Source organism: Neoarius graeffei, chromosome 13 (assembly GCF_027579695.1).
Source record: "Neoarius graeffei isolate fNeoGra1 chromosome 13, fNeoGra1.pri, whole genome shotgun sequence".
Lineage (NCBI taxonomy): Eukaryota > Metazoa > Chordata > Actinopteri > Siluriformes > Ariidae > Neoarius > Neoarius graeffei.
The window spans coordinates 51,947,623-51,965,386 of record NC_083581.1 but is presented as its reverse complement, the minus strand read 5'-3'; the positions used below and the strand labels follow the sequence as shown (position 1 = coordinate 51,965,386).

The 17,764-nt window shown below is 39.4% G+C and overlaps 1 protein-coding gene across 2 annotated transcripts in view; it reads left to right on the top strand.

The window, feature by feature from the left end:
* The window catches only part of cables2b (Cdk5 and Abl enzyme substrate 2b), an 87,084-nt gene that overhangs the window by 50,393 nt on the left and 18,927 nt on the right, over positions 1-17,764 (top strand). For both annotated transcript variants that reach the window (XM_060938010.1, XM_060938011.1), the window contains exons 3-5: positions 4,810-4,887; positions 7,151-7,259; positions 7,483-7,636. In XM_060938010.1, the coding sequence (XP_060793993.1) occupies positions 4,810-4,887; positions 7,151-7,259; positions 7,483-7,636 (341 nt within the window). The remainder of the gene's footprint in view (positions 1-4,809; positions 4,888-7,150; positions 7,260-7,482; positions 7,637-17,764) is intronic.

The window sequence follows — 17,764 nt, the reverse complement described above, 5'->3', positions numbered from 1 at the left end:
AACAATGGTGTACATGGCAGGGTTGCAAGGAAAAGCCACTGCTCTCCAAAAAGAACATTGCTGCTCATCTGCAGTTTGCTAAAGATCACATGGACAAGCCAGACAGCTATTGGAAAAATGTTTTGTGAAGGATGAGACCAAAATAGAACATTTTGGTTGAAATGAGAAGCCTCATGTTTGGAGAAAGGAAAACACTGCATTCCAGCATAAGAACTTTATCCCATCTGTGAAACATGGTGGTGGTAGTATCATGGTTTGGGCCTATTTTGCTGCATCTGGGCCAGGACGGCTTGCCATCATTGATGGAACCATGAATTCTGAATTATACCAGTGAATTCTAAAGGAAAATGTCAGGACATCTGTCCATGAACTGAATCTCAAGAGAAGGTGAGTCATGCAGCAAGACAACGACCCTAAGCACACAAGTCGTTCTATCAAAGAATGGTTAAAGAAGAATAAAGTTAATGTTTTGGAATGGCCAAGTCAAAGTCCTAACCTTAATCCAATCGAAATGTTGTGGAAGGACCTGAAGCGAGCAGTTCATGTGAGGAAACCCACCAACATCCCAGATTTGAAGCTGTTCTGTATGGAGGAATGGGCTAAAATTCCTCCAAGCCGGTGTGCAGGACTGATCAACAGTTACCGGAAACGTTTAGTTGCAGTTATTGCTGCACAAGGGGGTCACACCAGATACTGAAAGCAAAGGTTCACATACTTTTGCCACTCACAGATATGTAATATTGGATCATTTTCCTCAATAAATAAATGACCAAGTAGAATATTTTTGTCTCATTTGTTTAACTGGGTTCTCTTTATCTACTTTTAGGACTTGCGTGAAAATCTGATGATGTTTTAGGTCATATTTATGCAGAAATATAGAAAATTCTAAAGGGTTCACAAACTTTCAAGCACCACTGTATGTATGTATGTATATATATATATATATATATATATATATATATATATATATATATATATATATGTGTGTGTGTGTATATATATGTGTGTGTGTGTGTGTGTGTGTGTATATATATATATATATATATATATATATATACACGGTGTGTGTGTGTATATATATATATTAGAGCTGTGCAATATATCGTATTTTTATCACGATATCGATATTGGTGTCAAACGATATCAAAATTCATAATATCGATATGAAACGATTTTTTGTCATTTGTCGAAAGGGACGTGCACAATATTTCTACAATGGCAATAAAACAACAATAACATTGACGTGACAGTAAGGTAAAACGAACCCTTCTGTCCCCTAAGGCACACCGTAGCCTTGCATACGTCATCCATTCTACTCCCGCGATATCTCCGCAACAGTAAAAAATCAGTTCTTCTGTTTTCATACGTGTTGGGTGATTTGATATATTGATTTCTTAATATGTTGTTTGATTTGCTTGCTAATAGTTATAATAATACAATTAACATATATTTACGTCATATTTTTGGATGTGGGACTGGGTAATGTAAAAATGGCATCTACGGAAGAAAACAAGCACAACAATATTAGCACATATCCAGCTTGCTAGCTGTGTTAGATGTGTTAAACCGTGTGGATTTAAGTGGAATAATTGCGAGTCGTCCTGTGGTCAAGGCAGCGTTTTAAGGTAAGGCAATTTGGTTATTAATGTTGCCCGCCGCGGCATGTTTACTTGGGTTCATTTGATTTTGACTTGTGCATCTGCAGCTAGCATCATGCTTTGAAGTAGGTTCTGCTAAGGACGGGTTTATTGCGCGATGTAGACGGACTCAGATGTAATTACATTGTTTTTAAAATTCCGTGCGCTTAAAACGGTATCCCCTGCTAATCATGTAGCCCTAATCATGTGTTGCTTTTACTTTTCTTAATGGCGAGTGAAATATCTCTGCAAATGGTATTTCAATGCTGACATGCCAAAAAGATAGCGGAGTCCACATTTGGAAGATGAAGGAAGAGAAGCCTATTTTCATGTATGTTAATTCTTAAGGACTTGTCTCTATATTGTGCGTGTTTAATGTTGGTGTCTTAACAACACACAAGCTTACGTTGTAGTGTGTGTGTGTGTGTGTGTGTGTGAGAGAGAGATTTTATCCTTGGCTGGCTACGAGCCAGTGTGGACGTTACGCAGTAATCACTGGTAATACCAGCGCTGGCTCCATCCTCTGTGATCGGAAATGTTGAGTGAGGAGAACGTGAGCCTTGTGCAGGCTATAGGACCTATGCAAAGTACGCGCTTGCACAGTAAATAGTTTAAGTAAAAGGCGTTTCAGGGTACAACGGGAAGGGTTGACAGGTAGCCTATGAGGCCTGTACTATAAAAATGTGGCCCGGTGCCTCAGGTGTTGATGATCAGGGCTTTAAAAAAAGGTGTATAAATATCGTTTTAAAAATCGCGATATCGATATTTACTGAAAAAATCGTGATATTGATTTTTTCCAATATCGAGCAGCCCTAATATATATATATATATATATATATATATATATGTGTGTGTGTGTGTGTGTGTGTATAGTGTGTGTATAGTGTGTGTATACACACACACACACACACATATATGCATGCTCCTATTCCTTTTTTTGAAAAAGTTGGATGTAGTGTATCATGCTGCTTTACGTTTTGCGACATACACAAAAGCAAGAACACATCACTGTAAACTGTATGAAATGGTTCAATGGACGTCACTGTTGCGCAGAAGGAAAAGTCGTGTTTTGATTTTCATAGTTAAAGGATTGATTGGTAAATTGCCACCCTGTATCGGTAATCTGTTGTCACATCAAGCCAGTGCTTATAGCACAAGGTCATCAAATAAAATAATCTTGAACATCCCAACAACACAGGCAACACTGTGGTGTAGTGGCTAGCACTGTCGCCTCACAGTAAGAAGGTCCGGGTCCGAGCCCCGTGGCCGGTGAGGGCCTTTCTGTGTGGAGTTTGCATGTTCTCCCCGTGTCCGCGTGGGTTTCCTCCGGGTGCTCCGGTTTCCCCCACAGTCCAAAGACATGCAGGTTAGGTTAACTGGTGACTCTAAATTGACCGTGACTGTAAATGGTTGTCTGTGTCTATGTGTCAGCCCTGTGATAACCTGGAGACTTGTCCAGGGTGTACCCTGCCTCTTGCCCGTAGTCAGCTGGGATAGGCTCCAGCTTGCCTGCAACCCTGCACAAGATAAGCGGTTACAGATAATGGATGGACGGATCCCAACAACACGAACAATGTTGGGCAAAACTGCCTTTAGCTCATTTGCACCATATGCCTGGAATGAACTTCAGAACATACTAAATCTTGAGTTATTACCCTCTCTCAATGTATTTAAAAACCTTTTAAAAACAACTATTACAGAACAATGTCATTGTTTCTAACCTAGCTTCTCTGGTTTCTTAACACATCTTAACTGTACCCTTCTTTATTCTTTGTTTTCTTTTAAACCGAATGTTTTATTGTACTGTGCGTCTTCTGTTATGATCTTTTGTATTTACTGTAACTTTTTGCCGCCTATCTTAGCCAGGACTGCCTGGCAGAAAAGATATTGTATCTCAGTGGGACCTTCCTGGAAAAATAAAGGCTAAGTTAAAAAAAAAAAAGAGAGATGGTACAAAAAATTGACAAAAATAAAACTGGTATACATGTCCATTTGATACTGTGATTAACACTTAGAGAAATTATAGAGGCAGTGGTACTAGACAGTATCCAGGAAATTTAGAAAAATGTATCATGAAGCATATACACTATGATTTTACACACGCCTTCCAGTACAGCCTAGACACATCATCAGTGATGTAACCTGGGGTCATTGGGTGTTTCAGGTCTTTCGACGTCGTACACCCTTGCCCAGGCAACCCAACCGGGGTGATCAGCCCCCAACTTGTGTCTAAGTAGCTTTACACTATAATGTATATTGCAATATCATTATCAATCAGTACCATTAATATAGCATGTATTTATGCAACGCAGTCTGCCGTGTCCTAGTGTATTCTGTATTTTTTCCTGCTCCAACAGAAAAGACCAAACAGAAAGACACAGGAATCTCTGCAGCTCTGCAGTAGATATTGACCTCATACTCGCCCTCAATTCACATAATAAATAAATATTATTGGTTCTGAATTTTCCATAAAAAGCATTCTTTCCCAGACACTGCTACGGTCTAGTATGTCTGTAGGTGGTGATCATTGGTTATATCTTATTGCTGAGTACCTGTAAGGCAAAGTGGAATAGGGTAATGGGTTTGGGGCAGATTTGGCAGGATTTATGGCACAGTGTTGTGGTTCCTTCTGCCCTAACTCTGCTGTTCCTGCAGCTGAGGAATGACAGTTATGTTTATTAAAGTCTCATTATAAACAGTCCCACAGTGCCATTGGCCCTTGTGCTCCACTGATTTTTCCCAGACTTCAGCTTTTTATAGCTCATTCTCATATTTGGAGCAAAAGTGGAGAGCGGATCTGGAAATGACAGAGAGGCTGATAAGATATTTTCCACTGGCTAGTTACCAAATCAGTGAAATCTGCATTTGAGTGGCCTGGTACAGGACATTTTATTTGTAAGTTGAAAACTAGATTTCAGCTAGTGTCCAAGCAAAATTGAACATGGTCACCGTCCCAGCTGCAATAGCAGACAGCTAGCAGTAAGTCGAGAGATGGAGAGGAGGAAGGACAGAGAGGTGCAGTGTGATGGAGATCAGTTCTACTCTAAGGTTGGGAATGCAGGACCAGTGGTGAGAAGGAAAGTCCCGGTGACACTGAGAGTTTACGTTCTGTTACACGCTGAAGGAGAAATGGTAAAATGTCTGTTCAAATGTGCATTTTTGTGCTTCACAGGATTGTGCTTATCTGTGCCAAGAGATCACTGTGTGCTGCATTTTCTGTGCTGCCATATGGAGAGAGCTTCTACATAAGGTACACAAGATCAACAATATTTTACATCTAACAGCCAAACCTTTCTCCCCAAGCTACATGATCTTTTCGTTCCCTTTGCTTTTCTTAGCGCCGCAAAGTTGTGCCAACTCTTTCCCATATTCCACATAATGATGATCTCTCTTCCTGCCATTTTCTTTTCTCTGTGATGTTTCTCCTGAGACTGTCATGAACTTGTCAGTACAATAACACTAGCCTTGGTGTGTGCGAGAGAGAGAGAATGAATGAATGAATGAATACGTGTTCAGGATGTGATCATTTCCTTTTGGGAATTGGTGATTCAATTGGATAATGAGGCAAGCAGCAAATTTTGAACTTGGGATTGGTTTCCCACAAACCCTCAGGCCAGATAGGCACAACCCGGCGTGCGACCTTGCTGCCATTCCCACCATCCGCTTGGCTTGTCCAACCAGGATGCTAGGAATGCGTGGAAACAGTCTGTCTGCGCTCATTATGTAAAAGGTCTAAAACAGTTAAGCCTTGCTAGAAAGGAAATGACGTATAAGTCCTCCGTCTCTGAGAAAGAGCAGGGGTTCTGATGCCATGGTGGAGACAGGATGGGAGAAAGGACAGTTGTTTAACAGCATAACACAGACGATGATGGTGTGTGTGTGTGTGTGTGTGTGTGTGTGTGTGTGAGAGAGAGAGAGAGAGAGAGAGAATGAACACAGTTCCAGTGTTAAGCAGGCTGATTCAGGTCAGTTTCCTAAGCCCATCTGTCAGTGTGTAAAGAGTTGCTATTTGTAGAGGGCTCAGTCTAAGCAGAGAGACAGTGACAGAGCGGAGACAGTGACCGAGGAGTGTGTGTTATTTAAAGGCTCCAGAGTTAAACGTTAGGTGAGCTGAGACATGTGCATCCAAAGGACTGAGAAAAGAATGCTGATCTGATGTGTTTGAGGTGAGCCAGCTAAGGCTGTATTGTGAACGTTATCACTGAAGGTCTGTCTACTTTTTCAGCAAAAGAGCTTTTAAGAGACTCGCTGCTCTGTTCTTATTTCTCTCACTCAGTTTCATCTTTTCTTTCAGCTAAGGTCTGTTGTAACACAAGACCAGGGTTTCTCAAACTTTTTGTAGCCAGAGACAATTTAACTGTACAAAAAATCCACAGAGCCCCGTAGTATTTATGAACATTATTCAAATGTGTATAATAATATTTTGCCAAGTTTACATCGTTTCTAAATCGACTTGTTTTTGAGGTATTCGGGTTTGGAATAAACCCAAACCTCATGACGTCCTCAGTCAAATAGGCTAGTAACTATTAGTACTCAGTAATAAATATAATAACGCTGATAATTATATCAAGTGGGTTGTGATTTCCACAGCTGTAGCTATATAAAAATAATCACCAGTTGCTGCAGCTGAATTTAGGGTTCAAATGTAGCCAGTGTAAATGTACACTGACAGAATAATTCAGACTAGTTTGCAAACTTTAAAAAAAAACTTAAATGTCACCCCAAGATTAGTTGCAGCATTTGTCATAATAAAACTGCTCAAATGTAGCATTACTTTTCCCAAGTTTTTTTTTATTTTTGGCACATTTAAATATTGATGAAGTAAACAGTAAATCTGCATCTCTTAGGCAGGTATAGAAAAATGTGGAATTTCAGAAAATCGATAGACCTTTGTCACAATAAGTATTTAGACTGTTCATTAATTATGCATTATAGAGACCGAGAACCCAGACTTATTAGGTACAAATGCAAGACACAAATACTTTGTGTCACTATTTAATCATACAGCATAATCCATGAAATGAAATATGACTAAGCTGAGAAACACACCTTATTTGATGAAAATGCATCATGTGTTCTTTTAGCATGACACAACTTTTCCAGGTTTTTTTTTTTTGCCCCATCCCAACTTTTTTTTTTTATATATTTTGCTGGCATTAAATTCAAAATGAGCATATTCTTCCCCAAAAAAACATCTCAAAAACATCTAAAATTTCTCATTTTCAACATTTGGTATGTTGCCTTTGTACTATTTTCAATGAATATACAGTTTCCATGATTTGCAAATCGCATACGGTTTTTATTTGCATTTTACATAGCGTCCCAACTTTTTTGGAGATCGATCGATCGATCAGTCGATCGATCGATCTATCTATCTATCTATCTATCTATCTATCTATCTATCTATCTATCTATCTATCTATCTATCTATCTATCTATCTATCTATCTATCTAAATGGGAAATAAAAATAGTAAACCTTGTCTGTCTCTTACGTTCTTTTTCTCTTTCTCAGTGATCCAGCCCTGAGCACCCCCAGGCGGAGGCACTCATCTGGGGGGATTTCCACCACATTAGAGATGCTCCCTGGACTGGAGCAGGTGGAGCTTGGCATGTCTGGCAGGGTAAGATCTGAGACTCTCAGTGGATTATTTCAGCTGTCCATCAAGCTTTCAGACCTGTCAGCATGTGTGGGTTTAGTAATGCGTATGCTTGACACCCCGCTGAGCACTACCAACCCCATTACATTCATATGAGAAACCTCAGTGCAGGCTAACAGTGACATTGGGATATAAAATTGACTGGTGAGCCGTACGAATTGTGTATATTTATGCGTTTGTGTTTCAGACGGTGTCTTATGCCCAGTTTCTGTACCCCACCAATGCACTGGTTCGTGAAAAGCCACCAGAAATTTCTTTGCAGATGCCCTACTCCAGAAACAGCATCCCATGCAGTAGCTACCCTCCATCCCGCCTCAACAGCACTGTAGGCTTCGACTTGGGTATGACCTATACACACACACACACACACACACACACACACACACACACACACACACACACATATATACATAAACATATACACCCTCTTCAACATCCTGCAGACACACGCACACACAGGCCTGCTTTATCTGTGCTCTACTGATCGTTATGGAGGAGTAATGAATTATAAATTGAATATTCTGTGTCACCCAGAAGTGCACTGGTTCTGTCTTGAGTCTGATTCCTCTCCCTCTCTCTCTCTCTCTGTTTCTCCCTCGTGCCGTTTCAGGGAGCTTTTCCTTGCCACTGTTACCTCTGACTTGCTCAGCTGGGATCTAAATGTGAATCTACACACTGCAAAAAATGGCCTTTCAAAAATAAGAAATAAAGGATTAAAACAAAGCATATTTGCTTGAATCAGGTGAAAAAAATCTGCCAGTGGAACTAGTCAAATTTGACTTGGTAAGATTTCTTAAAGTAAGATGAAAAATCTAACCTGTTTTTAGATGAAATAATTCCAAAATAAGATTGGGGAACTTATTATGCGAGATCTGATTAACTCAAAATAATCAAAATAGTTCTTATAACAAGATCGTACTTCTTACATTTAGCCATTCAAGTCATTTTTATTTATTTCATTTTAAGGGTATTTCACTTAAATTCATGACAAAGTCTTAGCAGTAAAAACTGAATTTAAGATAAATATACGGTACTAATATTAGGATTGTTAAATTCTACAACTAAGCATTGCTAGCTTAAAAGATTCTCCTTTTGTGACCTGTAATTAGTAAAATACTCTAGATATGAGACCAGAGACTATCTTGAATCAAGTTGACAGCACGTGTAGCATTGCAGCAAGTTTATTTTTTTTCCCATTTCAACATTCAAACATTAAAACATCTCTTAAGATTCCACTTCCCCAGGACCTCAGGCACCAAAAAATAATAATAATAATAAAAAAAGTCTACGCATTTTGACTTACAGTGCTTACACAACGCCAAAGCAACAGTGCAGAAGATTCAAAAATTTCAGTAAAGTTCATTTATTCCCAAAACAAGCATACTTTTTTTTTCTTGAAACAAGATGAACCGCATTTGACAAATGTCCAAAATGTACTTACTTGTTTAAAAAAAACTTGTTTTATTTTCAAAGGTGCTCCAAATAAGACTTTTTCAAGACATTTTGTCTATACAAGATTTTCAAGATGGACTGTCTAAAAACTAGCCTTTCTAGCTAAATGAGGTTTTATAAATGTTTTATAATAAGGGTGGCTTGAAAATAGACAAATAAACTTCCTAAGATTTTTATTTTTTTGCAGTGTACTTACTTGTTTTAAAAAAAACTTGAGGTTTTGCTTGTTGGGCAATTATGTCTTATAATAAGGGTGGCTAGATGTTTTGACTTGAAAATAGACAAATAAAAGATTTTTATTTTTTGCAGTGCATTTCTGTAAATCTTCTTTGCACTGCAAAAAACTGAAAACTGAATTTGAGGAGAAAATTCCTTAATACTCGTGAAATTATCGTGCTGCATGGACAGATAATTTTACTTGACAGACATCTTGGAATAAGTTGGTTACAATCTAGAACTAGTTTTAATAATCTCAGAGTTGGTGTCTTGTTTTCTTCTAATCGGAAATACTAGATTATTTCAACTATAGGGTGGCACGGTGGTGTAGTGGTTAGCGCTGTCGCCTCACAGCAAGAAGGTCCTGGGTTTGAGCCCCGGGGCTGGCGAGGGCCTTTCTGTGTGGAGTTTGCATGTTCTCCCCGTGTCCACGTGGGTTTCCTCCGGGTGCTCCAGTTTCCCCCACAGTCCAAAGACATGCAGGTTAGGTTAACTGGTGACTCTAAATTGACCGTAGGTGTGAATGTGAGTGTGAATGGTTGTCTGTGTCTATGTGTCAGCCCTGTGATGACCTGGCGACTTGTCCAAGGTGTACCCCGCCTTTCGCCCGTAGTCAGCTGGGATAGGCTCCAGCTTGCCTGCGACCCTGTAGAAGGATAAAGCGGCTAGAGATAATGAGATGAGATGAGATTTCAACTATATTCAAGATATTCTAACTTGTTAAGATACCATTTTTGCAGTGTGGAAGAAAACAAGACACCAACTCTGAGATTATTAAAACTAGTTCTAGATTGTAACCAACTTATTCCAAGATGTCTTCTCATCTCATCTCACCTCCAAGATGTCTTGTCAAGTAAAATTATCTGTCCATGCAGCAAGATAATTTCACTAGTATTCAGGAATTTTCTCCTCAAATTCAGTTTTCAATTTTTTGCAGTGTATGACCGTGTCCGGCGTTAAATGTGCTATACTAATGAAAGTTTCTCCTCACTGTTGAGGTGCCGCTGCTGAAGCCGGAACCCAGTGAAAATGAGTGAAACAAGGGATGTTATCCCAGAACTTGGTCAGATAGAAGCGCAGGGGCTATACTGATTTGTGTAATTGGCTTATCTGCTAAAAGTACTTTGGTTTGCCTCTGTGAAAGTTTAACAACTGTGAAGGTTTTTATTTCTAGCCTCGAGACTACACTCACTGGACACTTTAATAGGAACTTGTTCGTGAGTCTAAGATTCCTGTTCTTGGCTGGTAGGAGTGGAACCCAGTGTGCTGTTCTGCTGTTGCATGCTGAAATGCTTTTCTGCTCACCACGGTTGTAAAGAGTGATTATATGACTTACTATATCCTTCCTGGCAGCTCGAACCAATCTGGCCATTTTCCTCTGGCCTCTCTTATCAACAAGGTGTTTCCATCCACAGATCTGCCACTCTCTCCATGTTTTTTACACCATTCGGTGTAAACTCTAGAGACTGGTGTGTGTGTGTGTGTGTGTGTGTGTGTGTGTGTGTGTGTGTGTGTGTGTGTGTGTGTGAAAACCCCCAGTTTCTGAAACACTCAAACCAGTCCATCTGGCAACAACACCCACGCCACAGTGAAAGTCACAGAGATTACAATTTTTCCCATTCTGATGTTTGAAGTGAATATTAACTGAAGCTCTTGATTTGTATCTGCATGATTTTATGCATTGTGCTGCTGTCAAGGGATCGGCTGATTAGAGAACTGCATCAAACAGCAGGTGGATGGCTGTTCCTAATAAAATGGCCAGTGAGTGTACATTTTACCCTCTAAAGTCAAATGATTCAGCACCCATCCAGAGTACAGTGCAAAATAGCTGCTATATCATTGATACCAACTGTGAGTGCTTCAAATACTATAATGCTGCTACCTTTTAATCAGGAATATTATTGAAAGCCTGACAGATGTGAGGATTTCCGAATTCATTTTATAATGATGATGATAATCGTAGTTCTTGTAGTTTACTGCAGCTGACAGCGAAGCAGCTGTTTTCTTTTCAAACCGCTGAGGCGTGCTTGTAATCGAATAACTTTTAATAACTTATTAAAAAGTTCCTGTCGTGTAGATCACATCATGACACACAAGCTCCTGTTATCACTGTTTACTGATTCCAGAGCTGAAACGACTTTATCTACAAAGAAATCTCTCTTTTGTGGTGGAAAAGTGCAGAACGGTTCCAGATTAGACACAGACTACAGAACCATTACCAGCTCTGTCAATAGATAAACTATTTATGTATTAAAGTTTATAGATGTGTATATAATGCATATATATATAATATATATAATATGAGTGATTCCACGCTTATGGGTACTGAAATGGGGACATGAACTTATTTTTAAAAATTCACCTAAAACCATTTCTTTTTTTACCATCAGGTCACAAAACATGTAATCTTTAATGAATGATATGTTAAAAGATAACTTTAATTTTCTGAGATGTAATAAAAACATATTTATATGCCAAAGTCAGAGCGTAACAGAAGTGTTGTGGACATATATATTCTCAATTTTAACGATGTAGAATTACTTTTTGAAACATAGGAAGGTGATGTTTTAGCAAATATAATTAATAAACATGTGTAGTAGAATAAACATACACATTCTTTCAATAAGATTAACATGGTATATAGCTAGATTGTAATTAATTTGTAACAGACGCGAGATGGACAATCGTAACAGAAGTAATGTAACAGACGTCATTTTGGAACTCATAGGCTTGACTTTGGCATATAAATATGTTTTTATTACATCTCAGAAAATTAAAGTTATCTTTTAACATATCATTCATTAAAGTTACATGTTTTGTGACCTGATGGTAAAAAAAGAAATGGTTTTAGGTGAATAAGTTCATGTCCCCATTTCAGTACCCATAAGCGTGGAATCTTATATATATATATATATATATATATATATATATATATATATATATATAGTGCGCGCGTGTGCACGTTTGCATACACTACATGTAGTAGTGCTCATTATGTGGTCGGAAGAATGCAAATGAAGGCTGCATCACACACAGAGGGCTTAAAATAGCCTCCAACGTGCTATGTAACTCACTGAATGTGAAGGGAAGTGGTAACAAACATGCTGCAGCTGGCCATTAATAATATTCTTTAAGGAAATTGTGTGCGCGCGCCTGTGGGTTAAGTTGCTCTGATGCTCGATGTGTCTGTCATCAATAGAGCTCTTATTGTTCACTGCATCCTGTTGCCTGATTTAGCAGCCCTTCATTAACCCTACTCATGGCCTCTGTGTGTGTTAGGGAAGTGAGGATTTAGAGCGTTTTTGGCTGCACTGTATAGACAGAGGCTTAAATACATTCATAAGTTTAAAACGTTTTTAAAAAACATCATTAAGATAATCTTCGAAATTCAATAATGCCTGTTAAACAATAGCAATTGTTTTGTAAGGATCGCAAAAGACAAATCCTGCGTTACCAGGTTGGCATGGTTGATAAGAGTTTATTGTCACAAAAGGTGTGATTTTTAAAAGCAACCTCAGGCAGTAAGGAATTTGTAATGATGTGTGTAATTATAATAGCTAGTTATAATAGCTTGTGTAGACCCATGGGTGCAGTACTGTTATGATTTGGGATGATATGTGTTTAAATAATATAGGCTGGCTTTTTTCGTGGTCTATCAGATATATTCCATTCAGCTAGCATGATACTGAATGAGTCGAAGACGAGTTCAGTATTATGCTAGCTGAATGGAATATATCTGATAGACCACGAAAAAAGCCAGCCAATCTTATTATTATTATTATTATTATTATTATCATACATACACTCTCTTCATATCAGCATACTCAAAGGCCAACGCTAGCTTACCTGCGAGTTGGCACTCTTTAGCGCGGCAGTGCAGTCATCTTCCAACCTGTGTAGCATTCATCAGTGCGGCAGTGCAATCACCTTCCAGCCAGTGTAGCATTCATCAATAGTGTTAGCGAAGGCCAACACCAGCTTACCCACGACTCTGTGCTGTTAGCACGGCAGTGTAGTCACTTTCCAGCTGGTGTAGCATTCATCAGTAGTGTTAGCGAAGGCCAACGCTAGCTTACCCGCGACTCGGTGCTGTTCGCATGGCAGTGCAGTCACTTCCAGCCAGTGTAGCATTCATCAATAGTGTTAGCGAAGGCCAACACCAGCTTACCCGCGACTCTGTGCTGTTAGCACGGCAGTGCAGTCACTTTCCAGCCGGTGTAGCATTCATCAGTAGTGTTAGCGAAGGCCAACGCTAGCTTACCCCGCGACTCGGTGCTGTTCGCATGGCAGTGCAGTCACTTCCAACCGGTGTAGCATTCATCAGTAGTGTTAGCAAAGGCCAACGCTAGCTTACCTGCGACTCGGTGCTGTCAGCACGGCAGTGCAGTCACCTTCCAGCTGGTGTAGCATTCGTCAGTACTGTTAGCGAAGGCCAACGCTAGTTTACCTGCGACTCGGTGCTGTTAGCATGGCAGTGCAGTCACCTTCCAGCCAGTATAGTATTTATCAGTAGTGTTAGTGAAGGCCAATGCTAACACAAGAATAATGAAGTTTTGGTAGCTTTTTGGGTGTTCAACGCATCTTTCTCTTTCCCGGCAAACACAGATATGATTGTGCGCATGCGCAGCAGAAAAGTTTCTCATTGGATATTTGCGCTCTGACGTGTGACATTGTGTTGTCTTGACAACGTGCGATATTGTAACAATATGGCACGCTCATTCTCCATTGGGGAGAGCGGCGTAAATTACGCCGCGTAATACATGGAGAATAAGCGATATGATAACAATATTGCATGCCATCAATAAACCCACTAGAAGGGAGTAGAATATATGTTTTTATTCCATGGAAAAAGTGTCCTGTATGTATAATAAGAGACGTTATTGTTAAACTGGTTTACTGTGATATGTGAATCAGGTTGTACGATTATTCCAGCTGGCCAAAGAAAAATACTAACAGAGAAAATATAACCTGAATTACTGGAACAGATTATTACATAACAGTTGAAACTGAATTATTATATACAAATGAAATGAGTTTGCCACTCTTAGAACAAGCAAATGTATCCAGCATTGGGATTCCAAACCTGTGTTGTTTTTAATTATATGTTTTGCTATTTTTTAAATAAAACTTTTATGAGTGCATAGCTGCTTTTTTGTTGTCTAGCCAGAGTATTATGTTAAAATTGCCAAAAGATATTTAAGGCTTCAGAGTCCACGGTTCGATCAGGTTGAGCTCAGGTTTTTAATCTGTGTGGCGTTTGTGAGAATGTTCTCCTCATTTTCAGGTAGGTTTCCTTCAGGTTCTCTTTTTCATTCCATATTTGTTTTATAGTTGTTCAATATAAATATGATTTATATGGACGTGGCAGTAAGTGGACTGGCTGTGCTGAATTGCCCCTAGGTATGAATGAGTGTGTGAATTTATACAGTACCACTCAAAAATTTGCACACACCTTCTAATGCAATGTTTTTTCTTTATTTTTAGTAATTAAAAGACACTTCATGTCTTAAAGTAATGATGGACTGTTTCTCTTTACTTAGTTGAGCGATTCTTGACATAATCTATATGGATTACTACAGTTGTGGAATAGGGCTATTTACTGTATATTATTTACTGTTTACTGTTTGATCTCAAACACATTAAGAAGGCAAGAAATTGCACTAATTAACTTTTGACGAGGCACACCTGTTAATTGAAAAGCATTCCAGGTGACTACCCCATGAAGCTGGTTAAGATAATGCCGATAATGTGCAAAGCGTCATCAAGGTAAACACTGGCTACTTTGAAGAATCTAAAATATGACACATTTTGTTTTTGTTTTTTAACACTTTTTTTTTGTATATCACTTAATTCCATAAGTGAATCATTTCATGTTATTTCATACCCTGTGTCCGAAATTGCTCACTCGTTCACTACTTCCTATATAGGGAATTACTATATAGAGGACTATAGTGAGCTCATTGGTAAAATGAAAAAACGCTTTCGGGCACTAGTCCGTCGCGCTGGTATTTACGTCATTACTGTCGCACAATTAAAACGTGCCATATCAGCAGCTGGTGGGTTTTCAAAATAATAAATACATGCATGTATTTTTGTGATAAATCCATACTATACTGAGCGTATTTCCCACAATCAATGCAAAGTACCTGTATCTTTCAGTTTTTTTTTTTAAATCAAGGCTGAATACTTTCTTCTTTGCCACTGCTTTTTTTTTTATTAAATCAAATTTGAGACTTATAATTTGATTTCTTTCAGCGCGACCGCAATGCATGATGGGATATATTGCTTGGTTAGTGACCATCGGTTGTACACTACTTTTTGGGATGCATTGTGGGATACTTTGAGTGCACTATATAGGGTGTAATAATCCTCACTATAATTTCGGACAGCACTACAAAATGGCGTCCTCACTATATAATGCCCTATATAGTGAGTAGGGAGCGATTTCGGACATGGCTAATTCTGATGTCTTCAGTATTGTTCTACAATGTAGAAAATGGTCAAACTACAGAAAAACCTATGAATGGGTAGGTGTGTCCAAACTTTGGACTGGTACTGTAAGATCACAATGTTAAGAATCTTAAAGCAGATACGCAGAACCTTTATTTTTATTTCTGAGTGGATAGTATCTCCATCCTTGACTCTTGTATGCTGCATAAATGGGGAATTTTAAAAAATATTTTTTGAGAGTTAAAATGGACCGGAAAGTTGGCATTCGAGCTGCCCCGCTGAGCCAGCCAGCCCTGAGCGCGTGACGTCACAGCGGTAACCGGTTTTAAGGCCGAGGCCTTTTACAGCTATAGACCAAAGTCATATAAATAATAATTTATGGTGAAAGTAAGAAATACCGGCGGCACGGTGGTGTAATGGTTAGCGTTGTCGCCTCACAGCAAGAAGGTCTGGGTTCGAGCCCCGTGGCCGGCGAGGGCCTTTCTGTGCAGAGTTTGCATGTTCTCCCCGTGTCCGTGTGGGTTTCCTCCGGGTGCTCCAGTTTCCCCCACAGTCCAAAGACATGCAGGTTAGGTTAACTGGTGACTCTAAATTGACCGTAGGTGTGAATGTGAGTGTGAATGGTTGTCTGTGTCTCTGTGTCAGCCCTGTGATGACCTGGCGACTTGTCCAGGGTGTACCCTGCCTTTCACCCCTAGTCAGCTGGGATAGGCTCCAGCTTGCCTGCGACCCTGTAGAAGGATAAAGCGGCTAGAAATAATGAGATGAGATGAGTAAGAAATACGGTTACCGACTTGCTCAACTAAGACTGATTTGACTTCACTGATTGTGGGTTGACTCTCATTAAAACAGGATGGGTGTTATAACTTATGCAACATGCATGTACATGCATGCATTTTCACTGATAAAACATAAAAGGCTAATTAAATAATCAGATGAACTGAGACAATCACATTCTGAAGCAAATTAAATAATCTTATACCGGTAACTTAAACACACAACACAGGTTGCATGTATTAATCTAAATGCAGGTAAACAATGTGTTTTTGTTGTTTTATATCCAAATGAGAGTCGGAGCTTACCCGTCTGTGTTCTCGCTTCTTGAAGGCCGATCTTTTGACCGATTGTTTTGAAACAATCTGACTTTCAGTTGTTCGTTCAGTTCTCCATTCATTTGCTTCTTCCACGTAAGGGCGAGATGTCAGCAATATCCAGTTTAGAAATAAGACAGCTGGTACACTCTTTCTCTATTTTCTCCATATGGAGTACTCCGGCATTACTGCTCGGCTCAGGCAATTGCTAAAACCCAGGATGGAACGGGACGTCACCGGTTTTAGCAACAACCGCGAGGAGGTCACTGGCCGAGCGATATGTCATGTCCCGTTCCATCCCAGGTTTTAATAACAACCTTCGGCTCACTCCGGGAGGACTGGTGCAACTGAACTTTCCTTTTTAAAAAAATAAAAATAAAAAAAATACTTTCATTTTCGTGTTTTCTTTTCCTTTAATTATTGGTACTGCACCCTCTTTCAATACAGGCTTATAGCCAACGCTCCTCAACAGATCAGAGGTTTCGTACGAGTCTTCAGTAAAATGTGCAGAGCAGAGGAGAGACCACTTCGTAGGCGCCCCCAATGTGCCCGTGAACCTCTCGCAAAATGCATCCAAATCTTTGCAGTTTGAACATTCTTGGGCCATGAATGCAACGTAAATCCACCTTCTGTCGTGTTGCTGCACCCGCCAGCAACACATCTATGTGGCATGGCGATAAATTAGCTCAAAATGGAGGATCGGAGTTGCAGTCAGCTCTGTGTTTTAGTATAGCGGAAATGGCGATGAGACCAATAGACTTCCTGCGGTGACGTTACGGACGTCAAGGTCATTCACTCAGACTGCTACCTATATAAATCATTTTTATTGTAAAAATTACTCTATTAGACTTATTGTTAACGCTTAAAACTATTCCTGTGCCATTCTTGAGGTCTCAAGGCATTTATAAACGAAAGTGAGGCCATGGCTCTGCGTATCTGCTTTAAGGCAAAGCCCCACAGGAACCCTTATCCTTTCAGTAAACAGATATTAGTTGCAGAATTCCATTAAAAGCTTCCAGTGTGCCTTTGAAAAAAAAAACACATTATGAAATGAAGCTGAACTGACTTTAATGTAAATAATCAATGCATCAGTTTTCTCACTTAATACAACAAACCATTCAGTGATGTTATATTATCTTTCTTTTTCATCTGCAAACATGGCAGTTAGCTTTTACTGTTTAATTAGTTACTCCTACCCAATTCCAGGTACTAATGATCTAATCAGATACATTTAGCCCCTGCTGAGACAGAGAGAGAGAC